The 20,326-nt window shown below is 42.7% G+C and overlaps 1 protein-coding gene across 1 annotated transcript in view; it reads left to right on the top strand.

Annotated features, from left to right (window-relative positions):
- The first annotated feature begins 2,756 nt into the window (after positions 1 to 2,756).
- Positions 2,757 to 20,326, top strand: part of LOC125136555 (zinc finger and SCAN domain-containing protein 12-like) — a 34,222-nt gene continuing 16,652 nt past the window's right edge. Inside the window, exons 1-4 of the mRNA XM_047797414.1 lie at positions 2,757 to 3,024; positions 4,120 to 4,606; positions 9,985 to 10,129; positions 12,353 to 13,505. Of these exons, the coding sequence (XP_047653370.1) occupies positions 4,181 to 4,606; positions 9,985 to 10,129; positions 12,353 to 13,505 (1,724 nt within the window). The 5' untranslated portion in view covers positions 2,757 to 3,024; positions 4,120 to 4,180. The remainder of the gene's footprint in view (positions 3,025 to 4,119; positions 4,607 to 9,984; positions 10,130 to 12,352; positions 13,506 to 20,326) is intronic.

The following is a 20,326-nucleotide window of genomic DNA, read 5'->3' as shown; positions in this document are numbered from 1 at the left end:
CTATGCCAGAGCCACAGCAACGAGGGATCCAAGCCGCATCTGCAACATACATCACAGCTCACAGCAATGTCAGATCCTTAACCCACTGAGCTAGGCCAGGGATCAAACCCACAGCCTCATGGTTCCTAGTCAGATTCCTTAACCACTGAGCCATGATGGGAACTCCCTAGTGCTAGATTAATTCTGTCTGCAACCTGAATTCCCCCTTACCATGCAACATAATAAATTCACAGGTTCTGGAGATGAGGGGAAGAGTAGACTCTTGGGGCTGGGTCGGGGGGTGGATTTGTCATTACTCTGCCTAACACAGGTAGTATGCTGTCAAGACCTGTCGGTCACTCTGTAGCAGTACACCAAAATATTTTCTTTTTTTTTTTTTATAGCTGCCTAGTATTCTACTAAGTAGTTATGCCACAGTTTATTTAATCAGTTACCTATTGAGGGACATTAGGTTGGTTTCTGGTCTTTCAGCTTGAATATGAATGAGTAACCTTGCGTGTATGTCTTTTCATATATCTTTGAAATCAAGATATATGTCATGTCAACATATCTTTGGGATGGATTTTCATAAGGGGTCTTTAGGGAGAAAGGATAAACATGTTTTGCTACATTTTATTATTTTTCCAAATAGGGGCCTAATGAATAAATGGTCAAACTTCTGGATTTTTGCCAATCTAACGGCAGTTCACTGTAGCTTTTAGTTTGTTTATATTTTGATTAAAGTTAAGCATCTTTATAGATATTTGAGAGCTGTTACAATTGCTTTTTCTTTTTTCTTTTTCAGCTGCACCTGAAGCATATGGAAGTTCTCCGGCCAGGAAGTGAATCCAGGCTGCAGCTGGGACTTATGCCACAGCTATGGCAATGCCAGATCCTTAACCCACTATGCCATAGTGGGAACTCCATACAATTTCTTTTTTTTTTTTTTTTGTCTTTTTGCCATTTCTTGGGCCGCTCTCGAGGCATATGGAGGTTCCCAGGCTAGGGGTCTAATCAGAGCTGTAGCCACCGGCCTACGCCAGAGCCACAGCAACGCCAGAGCCACAGCAACGCCAGATCCAAGCCTCGTCTGCAACCTACACCACAGCTCACGGCAATGCTGGATCGTTAACCCACTGAGCAAGGGCAGGGATAGAACCCGCAACCTCATGGTTCCTAGTCGGATTCGTTAACCACTGCGCCACGACGGGAACGCCCATACAATTTTTTATTCTGTCAGCTGTTCACTTAATTTGCCCATTTTCTCCATTGGGTTATTGGTTATTTTCTTTTTAGAAAATATTTTAAGAGCTCTTTATATGTTAGGGATATTAGCCCTTCGTTGTAATATGTTGCAAATGTTTTTCCAGTGTGTTGTTTTCTGACTTTTCTTTATGGTGTTTTTTGATTAGCAGTTCATTTTAATTTTTAGCCAGATGTATCAATATTTTTTATTGTTTTTGGATATTGTGGCACAGTTAGGCAAGGTTTCCTTGTTCTCAGATGTTTAGAATTATTACTCATGTTTCTTCTAAAACATGTATAGGTACCTTTTTTTTTTTTTTTAGCTGCACCCACAGCCTGCAGAAGTTCCAGGGGATCCAACCCTCACCACATCAGTGACACTGCCAGATCTTTAACCACTAGGCCACCAGGGAACTCCGTATAGGTACATTTTTTAAATATTTGGTTTTTGGATCCACTTGGAATTTATCCTGATTGTGATGTGTGATGAGAGGTATTAATTCAGTTTTATTTTTGACCCAATGGCTATCACTTGTCCCAGTAGAATTTATTTATGCCTGTCATTTCCCCCATTGATTGAAGCTGCCACCGTCAGTCACTAAATAACCTGTGTACCTAGGTCTGCTTCTGCCTGTTCTTACACAGTATCACACTCTTAATTGTAGATGCTTTATAATATGTTCTAATATCTGATTAGGCTGTCCTTCACCGTTTTTCTTTTTCAAAGGGTTTCATGGCTATTCTTCCATATGAACTTTAGAGTCAAACTGTCTAATTCTAGGACAGTCTTTGTTGATACTTTTATTATATAGAAAATTGACTTCTTCACTGAGTCTTTTGAGCCAAGGCTCTTGGTTTTTCTATTTGTCTCAGTATAAATTTGGCCTTTCAGGAGATTTTCCCCATACAGGTTTTGAATATTTCTTCCTAAACTTACTCCCAAATATTATTTCTTTGTTGCTACTATTGTAAATTTGATACTCTCTTCCATTATATCTTGTAACTTTGCGTACATGAAGGCTGTTGATTTTAATGTGTTAATTTTATATCTTGCTACTTTACTAAATGACCTTTTTAGTTTTCCCACTGAACTGTGTGGGTTTTCAGAAGTATAATCACCATAATTAGTGCATAAAAGAGAACTGCAGGAGGTGAAAAAGCAGCCAGAAACCACCAGGTTGACCCTTGAGAAATGTGTGTAGAAGAGGTCCCTTCTTGAGTTGGGAACGACTTCGGGAGAACATCAAAGGTGTAGAAACCCAAATAAAAGTGAAAGTGAATAAACACAGGATTTCCCTGCCTCGGATCGGCTCGGCAAGCCTCGACCTCTCAGCACTTCGGAGCAAGTGGGGATTCTGGCCAGCAGAAGAGGTGCAGGAGGAGAAAACAATTCAGTGAAACCACGAGCCTGAGAATCCTCAGCGATCCCCCTCGCGTGGGCGCGCGTGGGCGCGCGTGGGCACGCGCGGGCGCGCGGGAGAACTGGCGTTGCGAAGCCCCCGCCCCTTCCTGCAGCCGCGGCGGAAGTACGCCTCGCGCGCCCCGGTGAGTCGGCCCTTCGCACTCCGCGGCCGCTTCCGGTCTTTGTGGGTCGCTCTAGGTGGGTTCCGGTTCCGAAGCTGTTCAAGTCCTCAGCCCCTTCACCCTGGGAGAGAAACCTCTGCTGGCTTCCTGGGGCTGCGGGTGAGCGAACTTGTGCTCAGGACGCGGTGGGCAGGGTGCTAGGACGTCCTCGGGGCCTGGGCCCCTCGAACCCGGCCCAGGCTGGAGCCGGACGGCCTCTGGGCCTGCCTTGCCCAGGTGAGTCCGCGAGAAGCTCCCTGACTCAGAAGCTATTGCCCACCGCTCGGAGAGTGGGTTGGAGGCCGGGATGAGGGGGAGACTCGGCTGTGCGCTTCATACCTCCTGGGCTTGCCTCGCGCCGTGTACCGGCCTTGGGTTCTGCGCCTTCTGACATTTCTGAACGCTCCTGGGACACACACGCTGACCGTCGTCCTAGGGCCTCTTTCCGGGGCCGGCCTGCCCTTAGAGTAACAACGATAGCTGTTAAAGAGGGCCTTAAAGACCCATGTCTCCACGCCTTTCGCTTGATAAATGAAGAATGAATAAGTAGCAAGGTTAAGTCCTCGAGGAATGAATTTATGTGACTTTGCTGATTTTCTGATTTCATTATTTCCATTAGACATCTGGGCATTAAAAAGTTAAAAAATTTTAAAGCGCGACCAATCAAGGATGTCTCAACTTAGAGTTCCCTGCTGTGGCATAGTAGGTTAATGAGCCGGCCTGTCTCTGGAGGTGCAGGTTGGATCCCCGGCCTGGCACAGGGGTTAAGGATACACCGTTCCTGCAGCTGTGATTTAGGTCCCAGCTGTGGCTCGGATTCAGAGCCCTGACCCGGGGACTTAAACACGCTGCAGGTGCGCTGAAAAAGAAAATTTAAAAAAGAATGTCTCAATTTTTATTGTTTGCTCTAAATGTTGGTTTATTCCGTTTAATTGTCCTTTATTCTATTACTAAGTGGAAATATTTCCTACCAAGTCTTACTCCTTTTTTTCTTAAAGAACTGAAACAAATCAGCACCTTTTACTTAATCTTTCTCTTTAAATTAATCTATTCTTGGAGTTCCTGGTAAGCCTGGTGGTTAAGGATCTGTGGTTCAGGTCACTGCCGTGGTGCAGGTTTGATCCCTGGTCCAGGAACTTTGGCATACCGTGGGCACAGCCAAAAAAAGAAAAAATTGGGGCATTCTTAGGTCTTTTTTTTTTTTTTAATCAGAGTATTCCACGAGTATAGTAAACTAACCTGGAGGTGGCTTTCAAAGTACGTACTTAAATTCTTAGAATTTGCAGTTTCTCTTTATAGTGTTTGTGTAAATGACTATGGCTTCTTCCCCAGGTCCACCCAGGAAGAAGCTGCACAGATCTTGCTTGAAGCATTGATAAGCTTTTCCATAGCTATGATGGCATCTATTTGGGCTATCCAGGCCCACAAAGACCAGGACGAACTATTGGAAGTAAAGGTTGAGAAGGAGGAGGATGTGAAGGACGAGCACAAATATACCACCAGACAGGATCAGAACCTGCAAAAGAACAACACCCATAGCAGGGAAGTCTTCCGACAGTACTTCAGGCATTTCTGCTACCAGGAAACGTCTGGACCCCGTGAGGCTTTGAGCCGACTCAGGGAACTTTGCCATCAGTGGCTGAGGCCAGAGACCCATACCAAGGAACAAATTCTAGAGCTCTTGGTGCTGGAGCAATTCCTGACCATCCTGCCTGAGGAGCTCCAAGCCTGGGTCCAAGAACAGCATCCAGAGAGTGGGGAAGAGGTGGTGACTGTGCTGGAGGCTTTAGAGAGAGAGTTGGATGAGCCAGGATATCAGGTGAGAACAAAGATGTGGTTTCTCTTTGAGAAAAGATGAGTTATAGATTCCTAGGCCAGAACAAAGTCCAACATTATTTTACACAATGTATTCTTGACACCTTGGTGCATTAGAAAGGGACCTGAGTGTCACAGAAAACTGGCTAACATAATCATAACGTGGAACTTTCTCTGGAAGGATCCTGTATTTTTGTATTAAGCTACAAAATCTGTTTGATGAGATGCTGCCCAGCAACATTAGGAACAGAAGACTTCTAGGACAGAGAGACAATGTTAGATGATGGTAACAGAGTAGGGCAACAGCCTCTTGAAAGGGGCATCACTTCTGTTGCACAATACAAATAATCAAGAAATAAAATTTTGGAGTTCCCCTTGTGGCTCAGTGGGTGAAGAACCCAACATGGTTGTGAAGATGTGGGTTCGATCCCTGGGTGCACTCAGGTGGGTTAAGGATCCAGCATTGTCACAAACTGCTGTGTAGGTCTCAGATGCAGCTCGGATCAGCTGTTGCTGTGGTGTAGGGCCAGCAGGTGCAGCTCCGATTTGAGCCCTAGCCTGAGAACTTCCATGTGCTGCAGGTGCGGCCCTAAAAAGAAAAAAAGTTTTGCAGATACATTCACTGCTTTGTCTCTATTAAAGGATTGAAAGATGGAGAACTCAAAAATCACCGTCTCAGAGGAATGAGATGTAGGAGCAGAGTGGAAAGTTAGCAGGGAGGGCCAGGGCAGGGGACCCACATTTCTTTGAGTAGTTGAAAGCCTAGTTAAAGTGGAAAGGTGAATTGTGAGTAGAAGAGTTGGGAACAGAGTCTAGGGCCTTGAATATCAACCTCTGGAGTTTAGGTTTTATTGTGTTCAGAAGCTTTTAACCTCTTCTGAGTCTAAATGAATTTTACTAACTCCAAGATACAAAAGAGAACCAAATTATGTAGGACCATTTATTTTGTTTTGACATGGATAATAAACGGTGGTTCTCAACCAGTGACAGCTTTGTGCCCTAGAGGGCATCTCCCAAAGAATGGGACATTTCGGGTTGTTTTAACAGAAGTAGGTACTGCTGACATCTAGTGGCTGAAGAGCAGGGATGCTGCTAGGTTATCTTAAAAGTTATCTGACCCAGCATGCCATTACAGCCAAAGCTAGGAAAGCTCAGTATAAAGAGTATAAACCAGTGAAATAACAAAACAGGAAGTGTAATCTAGCATTGGGGTACAAAGACTGAAGAGGGAAGCAGCATGTGGCCCCAAGATCTAAGTTTGAAATAGGGCCATGAAAGTGTGACAGTGATGAATGAGTCATGTCTTAGGTAGGAATTAATTGGAAATGATGACAGAGGAGAGGTATAAAAAGGAAGAAAGGGAGTTCCTGCTGTGGGGCAGCTAGTTAAAGATCCCGAAGTGCTGCAGCTATTGGCATAGGTCACAGTTGTGGCTTGGATCCAACCCCTGGCCCAGGAACTTCCAAAAAGAAAGAAAAAAGAATGGAAGACTCTTTCCTGAGCAGTCTATTCTAAGCTAAACATTAGGGATTTTAAGCTTAAGCATGTAGGTACTCCTAACAGTTCAAGATCGTAGGAGATTGGGAATCAGCAGATGTTTATTGACTGTTGTTTACTAGGCACTGGGAACGCAGTAGTGAACAAAGCATAGAAGGTTGCTGCTCTTATGTTGGTAGATTCTAGTCTACTGAGAGGAGACAGTAAACAACAAATCAGGCGGTGGTAATTCTGTATTTAAAAAAAACAACAATAGGGAGTTCCTGTAGTGGCTGAGCGGGTTAAGAACCCAACTAGTATCTGTGAGGATGCTGGTTCAATCCCTGGCCTTGCTCAGTGGGTTAAGAATTAGGTGTTGCCGCAAACTGTGGTGTGGGTCACAGACAAGGCTCGGATCCCGTGTTGCTGTGGGTATGGTGCAAGCTGGCAGCTGCAGCTCTGATTCAACCCCTAGCCTAGGAACTTCCTTGTGCCGCAAGTGTGGCTCTAAAAAAAAAAAAAAAAACGAACCCAGAAAAAAAAAACCCCAATAAAACAGAGAAAAAGAATAGTGAATAAAATGAGGATTGTGCTATTAGCAATTGATTAATCAGGGAAGGCTTTTCAGATAGGGTGACATTTAGAACAGAGATCTGAATTAAAAGAGCAAGCCACTCAGCCATAGGATAAGAGTATTCAGACAGGAAATTGTTAATGGATAGGTCTTTAAGATTCAAATGTGCTTTTCTTGATAGAGATGCATTTATCAAGTAAGGGATAAAATCAAATAGTTACATGGAGCTCAAACCAACAACGGACTTGTAGGCCATTGTGAGGAATTTGGATTTTGTTCTGAGATGGAAAGTCACTGGAGAGATGAGCGGAAGAGAGATTTAATCTGACTTAAATTTTAACATCACTCTAGCTACTATGTTGGGAACATTCTACACTGGGGCTGGTGGTGGTGGGGATGGGGGGGTTGGGGGAGTGGAGTAGAGTAGGGGAGACATAGGGGTCAAAAGCAGAAGCAGGGAGACCAGAAGGCTATGGCTATAAGCAGCAATCCTGGCTTGGACTAGCATAGTAGCAGTAGCAGTGGAAGTGGTGAGATGTGATTGGATTTTGTATATATTTTGAAGGTAGAGCTTCAGAGGAATTTTTTTTTTTTTATAGGTTGTGGGATATAAGAGAAAGTGAATTAAAGATTATGCCAAGGTTTTTGGTCTGAACATCTGGTGGAATGGGTTTGTCATTTACTGAGATGGTGAAAATTGGGAGAGAAATAGGTTTGGAGGAGAGAGACAAGAATCCAGAATTAAGCCTTGGATGAGTTAATTTTGAGATTCTCATTAGAATCCAAGTGGAAAATGTGAGCAAGCAACTGGCTATAACAAGTTGGAATGCAATGGGAGGAATCTGTGCTCGAAATATAAAATTGGGGGAGTTCCTGTTGTGGCTCAGCGCGTTAAGAACCTGACTGTATCCATGAGGTTGCAGGTTCAATCCCTGACCTCGCTCAGTTGGTTAAGGATCTGCATTGCTGCAAGCTGCAGATGCAGCTCGGATCTGGCACTGCTGTAGTTGTGGTTTTAGGTCTGCAGCTGCACCTCCTATTTAGCCCCTAACCTGGGAATTTCCATATGCTGGAGGTATGCTCCCCCCCCCCCCCCAAAAAAAAACAAGAAAGAAAAAAAAAAGAAAATTAGAAAAGATATGGATGATATTTAAACCATGAGACAATAGGGGATCATCAAGGGATTAATCAGCAGTGGAAGCTGAGGAGTAGCCAGGGAGATAGGAAGAGAAACAAAAGAATGGGATTCTCAGGAGTTCCCTGGTGGCCCAGCGTTTGGGGGATCAGGTGCTGTCACTCCTGTGGTACGAGTCTAATCCCTGGGCCAGGAGAAAAAAGAACGGGGTTCTCAGAGGCAAAAGCATTTGGTTTTGACATGTTGAGTATGTTTGGTTTTAGACCTGTTGAGTGTTGCCAAGCACTCCTTTCCCATGAGGCTTGGTGGGGGCACTAATGGAGCTTACTGCTGGACCTATGCAGCCTAGCCAGGGATCCAGAGACAGAAGACAGTTCACTGGACTGCCTGTTTTTTGTGCCTCCCTAACCCAAATTTGAAGTATCAAAACATCTTTTTCTGTACATTTGAGAATAGTATTCTGCTGCCTTTCACCTCGTATTTTGAGAGATCACAAAATGAAACTGTCAGGGAAATAGAGCCAGTATATGGTGATTTCTGAGTTATAAAATTTAGCCATTGAAGGGGATGAGGGAAGTAATTTAAGGCCTGTCATATGCCAAGGCCCTATGGGAAGTGCTTTACATATATGATGTATAATCTCAGAGCAAGTAACTCACCCAAGGTCACCGAGCTACTAAACCAAGAAACAGAGAAAGGAATTAGAGTGATTCCAGAGCCCTGCTTTTTATGACAACTGTGCTGGGGAAACCTACTATTTTTAAAGGCAAGCGAGAATGGGCCCATGGAGGAATGGAAGCTACAGAATGGCTGAAATTGCTGATTGAAGTAGCAAGGGTCAGAGGGAAGCAGAAAGGGATAGGATTTAAGGCAAAAGTAGAGATGTGAACCTCGAAAAAGAAAACACATCTTTCTCTGAGGTAAAAGGAAGGAAGAATATGAGAGTGGAGATAAAGTGAATAGGAGATGATTTTTGAGGTGATCATGATTTTGGATAAATAAAAAATAAGATCATCTTCCCAGAAAGGAGTGGAGACCTTAGGAACAGCTTCTGGAGAGAATATGGAAGAGATTTCTCTCCTTTTCCTTTCCCCTTTCTTGCTGCTGCTTCTCTGTTTCCTTCCTCTTTCTCCTTTGTTCCCTTCTGCCTTTCTTCACAGTTTCTCTCCAGTATTTCACTTTTCTTACCCCTTTTCCTTATTTCTCACTTGTTTTATTTCCCACTTTTTCCCCCTTCTGTCTCTTTTTCCCTTTTTTCTTTCTCTCCTTTCCTTCTCCAATTCTTTGAGCATAGACAAAGAAATGAAGGTGGCACAGCCGACATATTTTACCTATTTAGAGGAGGAGGGAGTTCCTGATGTGGCTCAGTGGTAATGAACTTGACTAGTATCCATGAGGACACGGGTTCCATCCCTGGCCTTGCTCAGTAGGTTAAGGATCTGGTGTTGCTGTGAGCTGTGGTGTAGGTTGCAGGCGAGGCTCAGATCCTGAGTTGCTGTGGTGTAGGCCTGTGCCCACAGCTCTGATTCTACCCCTGGCCTGGGAATTTCCATGTACCACACTGGCCCTTTAAAAAAAAAAAAAAAAGAATAGTGGGGAGTTGGTCATTCCTCCACCAGGTGGCACAATGGCTTAAGAATCTGACTGCATGCAGAGGTCCTGCTCAGTAAGGCCCAGGTTCCATCCCTAGAACTGGAGCAGTGGGTTAAAGGTTCCGGTGTTGCCACAGCTGTGGCTCGGATTCAGTACCCTGGCCCGGGAACTTCCATGTGCCCAGGCGTGGCCATAAGCTTTTTTAAAAAAGGACTGGGGGGAGTTCCCGTCGTAGCGCAGTGGTTAACGAATCCAACTAGGAACCATGAGGTTGTGTGTTTGATCCCTGCCCTTGCTCAGTGGGTTAAGGATCTGGCGTTGCAGTGAGCTGTGGTATAGGTTGCAGAGGTGGCTGGGATCCCAGTGTATGCCGCGGGAGCGGCCCAAGAAATGGTAAAAAGACAAAAAAAAAAGGGGGGGGGAATTACTTCCAGCTGGGGAAGGGAAGTTAGCCCAGAGGAGGTAATACTTACATTGGCTGACTGATGTCTGCAAAGAAGTTAATTTCAAGTTTCAGTGAGCTGGGTACTGCTGCCATGAATAGCATACTCTTTCGTTTAATGTTATCAGAGTGAATCTCTCAGCTGTATCTCATTTACCTCAGGTCTCAGTTCACACTGAGGAACAGGAAATGTTCTTGCAGGAGGTGGTACCTCTAGGATCAGAACAAGAACCCGGTATGTCTCTCCCATCCGTGAAAGTCCAGCTAAAGTGTGAATCTCCGGACCTTGAAGCCCAGCAGGAGCAAGGTAAAGAGGAAAGACCCATCTTGGGAGGAAGGGAAAATGCAGCTAACACAGGACACTGGGGCTTTTTTGTACTTCATGCTGTTTCTGATTATCAAAGTCAAGAGAGTCTCCAGGAATCTGACAGCTCATGCATAGACCTCAGGCAGCCTAGGTTGTCATTCTCCAACTCTGTTTTTCTCTTTATATTAATATTTTCCTAATTTCTGGCTGTAATTTTGAGATCACTTAATTTAGTCCTTCTGATAGTTATTTTCCTCTGTACTGAGCTTCCTGCTATTTTTAGCCTTTATCCTACCAGATAATACCTCTGTCTTCCGATATTACTGTTTCCTGCCTCCTTCAGTAAATGATAACCTTTGCCCCACAATATCTGTAGTTAACGAATGCTCAGATGGTCTAGGGGAAAAGATATATGTGTGTATGTATTCTTATGCAGAGAAGGAGTAAAAAAGCAAATGTGATAGAATGTTAAAAGCTGGTGAAGGGATGAAAGACTACACCTTCCTTTGTTCTACTTGCTCTTTTTTTTTTATTTAATTTTTTTAAGGGAATGAAAATTCACGTGGTTCAAAACCAAGTTATCCAGTGAAAAGTTTTCTTTCATTCCATTCAATTTCCCTAGCCATTTGATCTCCTATTCCTATTCTGAAATAAGTTGTCACCGTTATTAGTTTCTTGTATGTCCTAGAGATTTCTTTATGCATATGTGTACATTTTTCATATTCAGCTTTATTTTCCTATCACAAAAATTGTAGAATTTTGCCTTTTTTTCTTTATAGCTGCTTAATATTAAAATGTGTAGCTGTACCACACAAAATAACTTAATTCATTCCCCTGCTGATGACATTTAAGGTGGCCCTAGTCTTTTATTATAACAGATAGTGCTCTGTTGAATAGCCATATATGTGAGTATATCTGTAACATAAATTCCTATATGTGGAATTACTAGGTCAAAGTTATATGCATTTGTAATTTGATAGATATTGTCAAAGTGCCCACTATAAAGTTTGGAACAATTTATACTCCCACTGGCAATGTGTGATAATCCATTTCATGAAGACAGCGTTAACATCAAGCTGATGGTAGGAGTTCCTGTTGTGGCACAGCAGAAGGGAATCTGATTAGGGACCATGAGGTTGCGGGTTCGATCCCTGGCCTTGCTCATTGGGTTAAGGATCTGGCGTTGCTGTGAGCTGTGGTGTAGGTTGCAGACTCGGCTCGGATCCTGGGTTGCTGGGCATAGGCCAGCAGCTGTAGCTCTGATTCAACCCCTAGCCTGGGAACCTCCATATGCCATGGGTGCAAAAAAGCTGATGGCAGGTCTCATGGGCGAAAATTATACTCAGTATTTTTTTAATAACATCAATCACAACTTATTTTTATTTATTTTTTTCTTTTTTCGGCTGCCCCCCCAGCTTGTGGAAGTTCCCAGGCCAGGAATCAAACCCGCATCCTCATGGATACTAGTCAGGTGCGTTTCCACTGAGCCACAACAGGAACTCGCAATATTGTTTTTAAATTTTCTTTTCACTTGCTGTGAGGTAGAGCATCTTTTCTTGTGTTTAAGAGCTCTTGTATATCCTTTCCCAGAAACCATCAATTTTTTCTTTGTCCAGTTTTCTATTGGATTATTGGTCTTTTCCTTAATAGTTTTTGGAGTGCTTTTCATTAGTCTGTCCTGTATTCTAATGCCATTTTTTTTTTCCTTTTTGGCTACACCCAAGGCATGTGGAAGTTCCCTGGCCGGGAATTGAACCTGTGCCACAGCAGTGACTCAAGCCACTTCAGTGACAGTACTGGATCCTTAACCCACTGTGCCACAGTAGAACTCCAGGAACTCTAGGTTCTTAGGAAGTTTTCTTTCTTTCTTTCCTTTTTTGCCTTTTAGGACCACACCTGTGGCATATGGGAGTTCCCAGGCTTGGGGTCATCCCATTGGAGCTGTAGCTGCCGGCCTACACCACAGGCACAGCATCGTGGGATCCAAGCTGTGTCTGTGACCTACACCATAGCTCATAGCAATGCTGGATCCTTAACCTACTGAGCAAGGCCAGGGATCGATCAAGCCCACATCCTCATGGGTATTAGCTGGCTCAACCTCCTGAGTCACAATGGGAACTCCTAGGTTCTTAGGTAATTTTTGTTTGAATAATTTTATGTTACCTGTTGAAGTTGCTGTTTGCTATCATAAAAAACTGGCTAACATTTATGATCCATTTTTAGTTTCAGATGTTGATACTGGAAATGAGTATAGGAATTTAACTCCAAAGCAAGAAGTTTCTGAAGAAATGAAATCATATGGGAATATATCTAGCAAATTTGAAAATGAAATAGCTCAATCTACTGGGTATGAAAAAACTTGTGAACCTCAAGAAAAAACAGAAGAGCCTTCCGGATACTCCAGGGAAGATAAACAACCTACATGTCATGAAAATGGAGTAAGTTTGACTGAGAACTCTGACCGTCCTGAACACCAGAGAGTCTGTCCAGGAGAAAAACTTTATGAGTGTGATGACTGTGGAAAAGCTTTTAGTCAGCACTCACGCCTTCTAGAACATCAGAGGATCCATACTGGAGACAGGCCCTACAAATGCGAAGAATGTGGAAAAACTTTCCGTGGGCGAACTGTGCTTATTCGACACAAGGTAATACACACTGGAGAGAAGCCATACAAATGTAATGAGTGTGGCAAAGCCTTTGGCCGGTGGTCAGCTCTTAATCAGCATCAGAGACTTCATACAGGAGAGAAGCACTACCATTGTAATGAATGTGGCAAAGCCTTTAGTCAGAAAGCAGGCCTTTTTCACCATCTAAAGATCCACACAAGAGACAAACCTTATCATTGCACTCAGTGTAATAAAAGTTTTAGTCGGCGTTCAATTCTTACCCAGCATCAAGGAGTTCATACTGGGGCAAAGCCCTATGAGTGCAATGAATGTGGAAAAGCCTTTGTTTATAACTCCTCCCTCGTCTCCCATCAGGAGATCCACCACAAAGAAAAATGCTATCAGTGTAAGGAATGTGGGAAATCCTTCAGTCAGAGTGGCCTTATACAGCATCAGAGAATCCATACTGGGGAGAAACCCTACAAATGTGATGTTTGTGGAAAAGCCTTTATTCAGAGGACAAGTCTTATAGAACATCAGCGAATTCATACTGGAGAGAGACCCTATCAATGTGGCACATGTGGAAAGGCTTTCACTCAAAGATCAGCCCTCACAGAACATCAGAGAATCCATACTGGAGAGAGGCCCTATAAGTGTGATGAGTGTGGGAATGCCTTCCGAGGAATCACCAGTCTGATCCAACATCAGAGAATCCATACTGGGGAGAAACCCTACCAATGTGATGAATGTGGCAAAGCCTTCAGACAGAGGTCAGATCTTAGTAAACACCAGAGAATCTGTAATAGAGGTGGTCCCTATAAATGGGAAGAATGTGGGGAGTCGTTCAGGCAGAACTCAGCTCTTACTCAACATCAGACCACTCACAAATGAGAAGAATCTGGTTCTGTGTGATGACTGCAGGCAAGCTAACTCATAGAGTGCAGGCTGGAGAGAGACTAGCTTTGAAATGATTTAGGACAAAACGTTAGTCACTAATTCCATAAGGAAACCTCAGCTACTTTATAAAAAATCTACTACGTGCTTCCCATTTTATTAGTTGCTCTGGAGGTGGAGAACAAGGAGCATAATGCCAGATACCTTTTCTTAAAGAGTTTACAGTCTAGTTTAAAGACATATAAGGTCCACCTATTTAGTTAAATGAGACGTAGGACTGAAGAATTGATGTTTGAAGTAGGATAGAATTAAAGTGGCATTTGGCAAACAGTAAGTACTATAAATTCTGAGGGGCAGATCACTGTTGCCTGAAACAGTCAGGAAAGATTTTATTGAAAGAGTTCCTGTCGTGGCTCAGCAGGGTTAAGAACCCGACTTTATCCACGAGGATACAGGTCCTGTCCCTGGCCTCTCTCAGTGGGTTAAAGAGCTGGTGTTGCTGCAAGCTGCGGCATAGGTCGCAGATACAGCTCGGATCTGGTTTTGCTGTGGCTGCGGTGTAGACCAGCAGCTGCAGCTCCAATTTGACACCTAGCCTGGAAACTTCCATGTGCCGCAGGAGCAATCCTAAAAAGAAAAAAAAACATTTTATTGAAGATAAGAGTTGGATGGGGATATTTGGAAGGCAAAAGGCAGAAAACATTTAGGGCAGAACAAATGTAAGCAAAGTGCATGTGGTTTGTAAGCATCTATGACAAGACTAGCCAACCTAAAGTAGTTCTTTCATTTGGGAAGTTGATGGTGTAAAAGTGTTGTGTGGGAACTCTGGGAGAGTTACATACCAGTAATTTCACCTAATATTTTGAGACTTAACACTTTTTTAATTCCTAAAAATGTTTCTATAAATTATTCTCTGTTTTTAAAAATGAGGATACCCTCACTAGAAACTCTAAGGAGGAGCCAAGAAAAATTTAAAAATTCATTTGCTGAGATGAAAGCTGGGCTAAAGGCATTGAACAGCAGAATGAATAACGCAGAGGAAAAATGAGGATACTCTGCTATGGAGATGGTAACATAGCTACAATATCACACAAAGGAAAAGACCATCAGCCCTTCAGTGCAGGTTTCTGATTTCAAGTTCTGTTCATTACATAGTGATTCCTCAACATCAGTGAACAAAGTCAAAATCACCTGTGGAGCTTTGTTTAAAATACCGGAGTCCTACTCACAGATATTATGTGTCATTAGGTCTGGGATGGAGATTAAGAATCTTCATTCGTATGGCTCCGTAGTCACCTGATGTACTCTAAAATTTGAGAAGCATCTTTTTAAGTCACTGCTGCCTGTGTGGTTGCCAGTGAAATAAGGAAGCATGAACACAGACCACCACAAATTTTTAGCGTAAGGAAAGCCTTTCAGGGGCCATGTCCACCAGCTCTTTAGAGTGAACAGGGAATTAGCTATCATGCTTAAAGACTAGGGCTTCAAGATGGCCTTTCTGTTCCTTCAAATTTAAATGTTTCAAAAAGAGAGACTGACCTACATTCCGAGGCTCCTAAGGGTCTTGTGAGTGCAAGGCCTGTGTGTGCATGTGTCTGTGTGTGTCTCTAGTTAGGGCAGAGATGCTGGTACTCCCCCCCCCCCCACCTCTTTAGTTATCATCGTGTTTTGAATTCCCTAATTATTTCTCTTGAGAAGTGGTTTACAATTTTTTGTTTTGTATACCTTCTTGAACCCATAAAAGAGCCAAAGATTAGTGAGTCTTTCCCTTGGTGCTTCAGGGGAAAAAAAAAAAAAAAAACTGGTTGACATTATGTCTGTGTTACTGTGTAAACAGTTCTTTTTTGATGAGAACCTGTGATGATTACTGTAGTGGATAATAGGCAAGCCACAAAGAAGTACACATAGCTCTTGGTCTATTTATCTTTTTATTTACAGAAATCCTATTTGATCTCTGCTGAGATAACCTTTTATTTCTTTGCCTTTCTTCCTTGCCACAGCCAACTCCTCAATTTCTAGGACTACGTTCCCACCCTGTCCCACACAACTTCAGTCCCCTTATCACCCCTCACCTTTAGCTGGTCACTGGGTTCGAAGTGCTGAGACAGTGACAGAAGAGGAAGGGGAGAAAAATGAAGGATATCACTATTCTTTACTCTTAACTACCTTTCTGCCTAGGCCTGTCTATCCCATCTTCTCCCCATCTCTCTAGTACCCCTGTCAATAACCCCTCTGTCCATAGTCCTTATAAAGGACATAAAAATATCAGCACTGGCTTGGAACCAGAAGAGTCCTTAGTCTTGTAGAAATACATATTTTCCTAGCTTTCTAAGTTATAATTGTGAATACATTTTCCCATAAAAATGATAATGGTATTAGTACTATCATTGAGGCATATTATGTGTTAAATTGGCTTTGGGGATTAGAATGTACATTGACTGTGGGAAAACATTTTGAGTTCACAACATAGGAAAGCAAATGAACATTTGAAAAACAAGTCACAAGTTGAGGACTGTTAATTTAGGCTTTTTCATAAGACCAACATTGGATTGCATGCACAGAGCAATGAGGCAGCTAATTTTTTATATCCGGGAAGGATCCCAGAACTGAGCCTGAGAGCTCTGTAGCCTATGTATATGAGGTCTATTTCCTACCTAAGGTTACCCTGTCTTGAATTTTCCTCTCTCATGTAAATTCTTCTCTTCGGAGGGAACTGGACTTAATGATAAGAACACCTCTTTACCAAACTGATGCTGTCCATACTTGTCATCTAATCTTATTTCACAAATGTATTTTCCAAACTGCAGTTACTCTACATAGTAACGTCAGAGCCTCTCTTTTTAATCTGACTGCTCAGTGGAATGCAATCCTTATTTTAAACTTGCTGTCTGCTCTCAGTGCTGTTACCCACAGTCTCTCCAGTTCATCTTCTGCCTAACATGTTCTCTCAATGCACATGTGTTCCTCTATTTGCCTCTCTCAAGTAATATTATAAAGGAACCATAAACAAAGTCCCGGAACAATGGTATGTGCCTATTATATAGAAGAATACAGTTCATAACTTATTTAAAAATAAATGGGGGTTCTAGTTTCCTGGGCTTAAATACAGTTGTAGTAACCCCCCCCACCCCCCCAAAAGAAAGTGGAGTGGCATGGTATTTCCAAGTAGGCATCAAAGGGGATCAAACTAGTTGTCCAAGATAAGGAGAAAATATAAGGTTACTAGCTGGAACTAAATTGGCAACACAGAAGTCAGAGACCCCAAAGGGCAAGTGGAGGACATGACATGAAATTGGGGAATAGAGTGAACAGAGAATGCCTTGTGATGAAGTCAATAGTACACCTATATATATAAAAGAAGTGGTGTGACAGTGACAGAATATAGGAAATCAGGGTCCTTTGAAGCAGCTCATCTTTGTGGCTTTTGAAATCATCAGCAACAGGAGGCAGGATGGAAAGAAAGAAGAAAGTGAAATAAGTCCACGATAGAAGTAATGGCAGTAATAGTAACAACAGTCAGATGGAGCAACTGGTTTAAAACTCAAGTGAATCATGAACCAGCAGCTTAGAAGTAACATTAAGGATTAGAATAAGATTGACTAGCCTCTCTTTTCTAATTGATTCAAAGTAAACAAGATATTGAGTGTTTAAGGCAAAAAGCATCTGGAGAAGTTGGAGAAGAATCAAATTTCTAAAGCAATGAAAAGTAAAGTGAGCTAAAACATGGGCTTTGGATGAAAGAGTAACCTGATAATCACAGAAGGGTTCCAGAGAGTGTAATAGAAAGGGATTGTGGAGAGAAGAAAGATGGACCCCCTCCTAACAACAGTTGTATGAAGAGCTGGCTGGGATTTGAGGTATGAGGAGAGAGAAGGGGGTTGAGCAGTGCTCTGGGATTGAGAAATCTCATCTGCATGGTGAGGATGGAGATCGTTCAGCTACAAGCACTTAGGAATGCTCTGCACTCCTGTTCTCAGAACAGAAGTAGCCTCTTTCGTTAATATCCAGTGATTATTGATTATAGAGTTGTAACAGTCAAAGCCATTATTATTGGCAATCTTTAGGAATAGAGAAGAGAATTTACAAACAGTAGTAAATAACATTTATTAATTGCTTACTGAGGGCCAGACATTACTAAATGCTTTACTCACATTATTTTGTTTCTAGCTGGGGAAACTGAAATCGATAAATTAAAACTGGTCACAAAGTTAGTATATGGTGGGGCCAACCTATGAACTCAACAGTCCAAGAGCCCAGTCTTCCTCTGTTTATTTCAGGTGAGCAAACTGCATGTTGCAGTGGTATTCAGTGCTTTGAGTAATTATCTGTAAAAGCTTTTCTACTTCTATCACTATTCTGGAAAATACCTAAGAAACCCCAGAGTTCGGGACCAAACAACAAAGGTAATAATATCCCCATCCCCTTACATACTAAATCTTGGATGAAGTTTGGCCAGGGTAAATAGCCCTAATTTTTGTTACCTGCACAGTGGGGGTGTCTACAGAAGACATTTCACTTTAAAAATGAGCTCTTTATACAAAGAGATCACAGTCCTAGTTTGGTGGTGGTGGTGGTGTTTTGTGGTTTGTTTTTTTTTTTTGGTCTTTTTGTCTTTTGTAGAGATACCTAGGCTAGGGTCCAGTCGGAGCTGTAGCCACCGGCCTATGCCAGAGCCACAGCAGTGCCAAATCCGAGTCATGTCTTCGACCTACACCACACAATTCATGGCAACGCCAGATCCTTAACCCACTGAGCAAGGCCAGGGATTGAACCCACAACCTCATGGTTCCTGGTCAGATTCATTAACCACTGAGCCACAATGGGAACTCCAATGAAGGTTTTTAAAAGTGGTTTTATATTTGTGGCAAATACCACTTCTTAGATTAAAAAGTCAGTTAAGTACAAATTGTATAAAATAGTCCTTTCAGATGCCACTCCTGACTCCATAAGCCCAGAATTTATTTGAGTAACAAATGCTTGTTTAATATAGGGGTAATCATTTTGATAGGCTTTAATTGAATTTTCTCAACTTTCTACCTTTCATGCTGAACATTTTACATTTCAAAACCCCTCCAGCAGTTCATCATTTTTTAGAATTTTTTTGGATCCCCTCTCCTTCCAAATATCTGGGTATAACTCTAAGGAGTTCTTATATATTATCTCTCATACACAGTATTTTAATCTCATTTATATATAAAAAGTATGAATATATTTTATGTAAAATATTTTACTTTTTATTTTGTATATAATTTGATTTTGACAAAACCAACCATAGTAAGTATTTTAAACTTCTCAGTTGCTTAGTTCCCTAGCTCACATTGTGAGATCATTATTGAGAGCTAACTATTATCCCTTGATTTCTTAGAAACAGTTGATTCTCTTCACATACTTATGAAAGACCTTTTCCAGTTCTTAAAGCTCATCAGTCAAGGCTCCCAGAGCTTTCACCCCTCACAGTTCAAGGTGATCTTTGGGAGCTATATGTTGGCTCTACCAATCATCCTAAGCCCAAATGGCTTGGTTCTGGGTGTCCCAAGGATTTCTAAAAGGAGGCCATGTGTTAACCTCTAATTTATGCAGATCTTCATTAGTCTTATCTAAGCTTGACATGCATATCTTTTTGAACTAATGCCTCGGCCTGCTTTAGTGAAATATTTAAGAGTAAGTATCCCAACATTTCATCCCTGATAAGGAGGCAATTTAGGAATTCTATGGCTTGCTGTGACTTTGGCTAGCAAAGTGACTTTGGGCAAGTGATTTAATCTTGTGCCTCAGTTTCCCAATAATGTGGAATATGGATCATAGTTCCTATCACATTAGGCAGTTATGTGGATGAATGGGTTTTATATATATGTTTAAGTGCTTAGACCAGGGCTTAGCACCTAAGTGCTTTATAACCATTTACTATTGTTTTATTGCTGGGATCTGAAATGCGTTGCCTTTAGATGCTCTAGCCCCAGGCCAGAAATTAGCTGTGACCATGCTGTGCCTCGGTTTCCCGGGACTGCTACATTGTTGCCAGTGGGATTAAAGCTCCCACTCAGGTCTACTTTTACTTTCTTACCTTGGGACCTGATAGACAGTGGCTGGCAGGGGACAAACATCACCTAAACTGGCAAGGAAAGTTTTCTATCTTTTGTCCCCTCCTTGGTTATCCCAGGGAGTTCAAAGCCTTTTTGTCTTTGGAGTGGGCTCTTCAGAAGTTCTGCGGTGGGAAGGCGGAACCTGAGTGGAGCCTGTGGAACCCCAGCCTCGGAGTGTAGGCCGGTGAATTACCTGACCCTGCTGTCAGAGTCTGGGGCTGGAGAGCCAGGTGGGGATGCTGTCAGGCAACCACAGAGAGGAGAAAACCTCCAGATTCCTTAAGACTGAAGGCTGAGGCCCCTGGTGACAGTCTGGGGCTGGAGAGCCAGGTGGGGATGCTGTCAGGCAACCACAGAGAGGAGAAAACCTCCAGATTGCTTAAGACTGAAGGCTGAGGCCCCTGGTGACAGCCGCGGGCCTGGAACTGTGAGCTCTTTGGGCCTTTGTGTCATAGACGGTAGTCAGTAGTCATTGCAGGTTTGTGGACTCTGGCTTCAATTCAACGTCTGATGTGGCTCTGTAGGGATTCTGGTGAAGATAATTGAGTTGCAGGGGAAGGTTAAAAATGGCTTACAAATCTTGAATGGTAACAGGATACTGGGGCTATGAGAAA

This window comes from Phacochoerus africanus, chromosome 9 (genome assembly GCF_016906955.1).
Source record: "Phacochoerus africanus isolate WHEZ1 chromosome 9, ROS_Pafr_v1, whole genome shotgun sequence".
Taxonomy (NCBI): domain Eukaryota; kingdom Metazoa; phylum Chordata; class Mammalia; order Artiodactyla; family Suidae; genus Phacochoerus; species Phacochoerus africanus.
The sequence above is the reverse complement of the archived record's forward strand: the minus strand, read 5'-3'. Positions and strand labels throughout refer to the sequence as shown.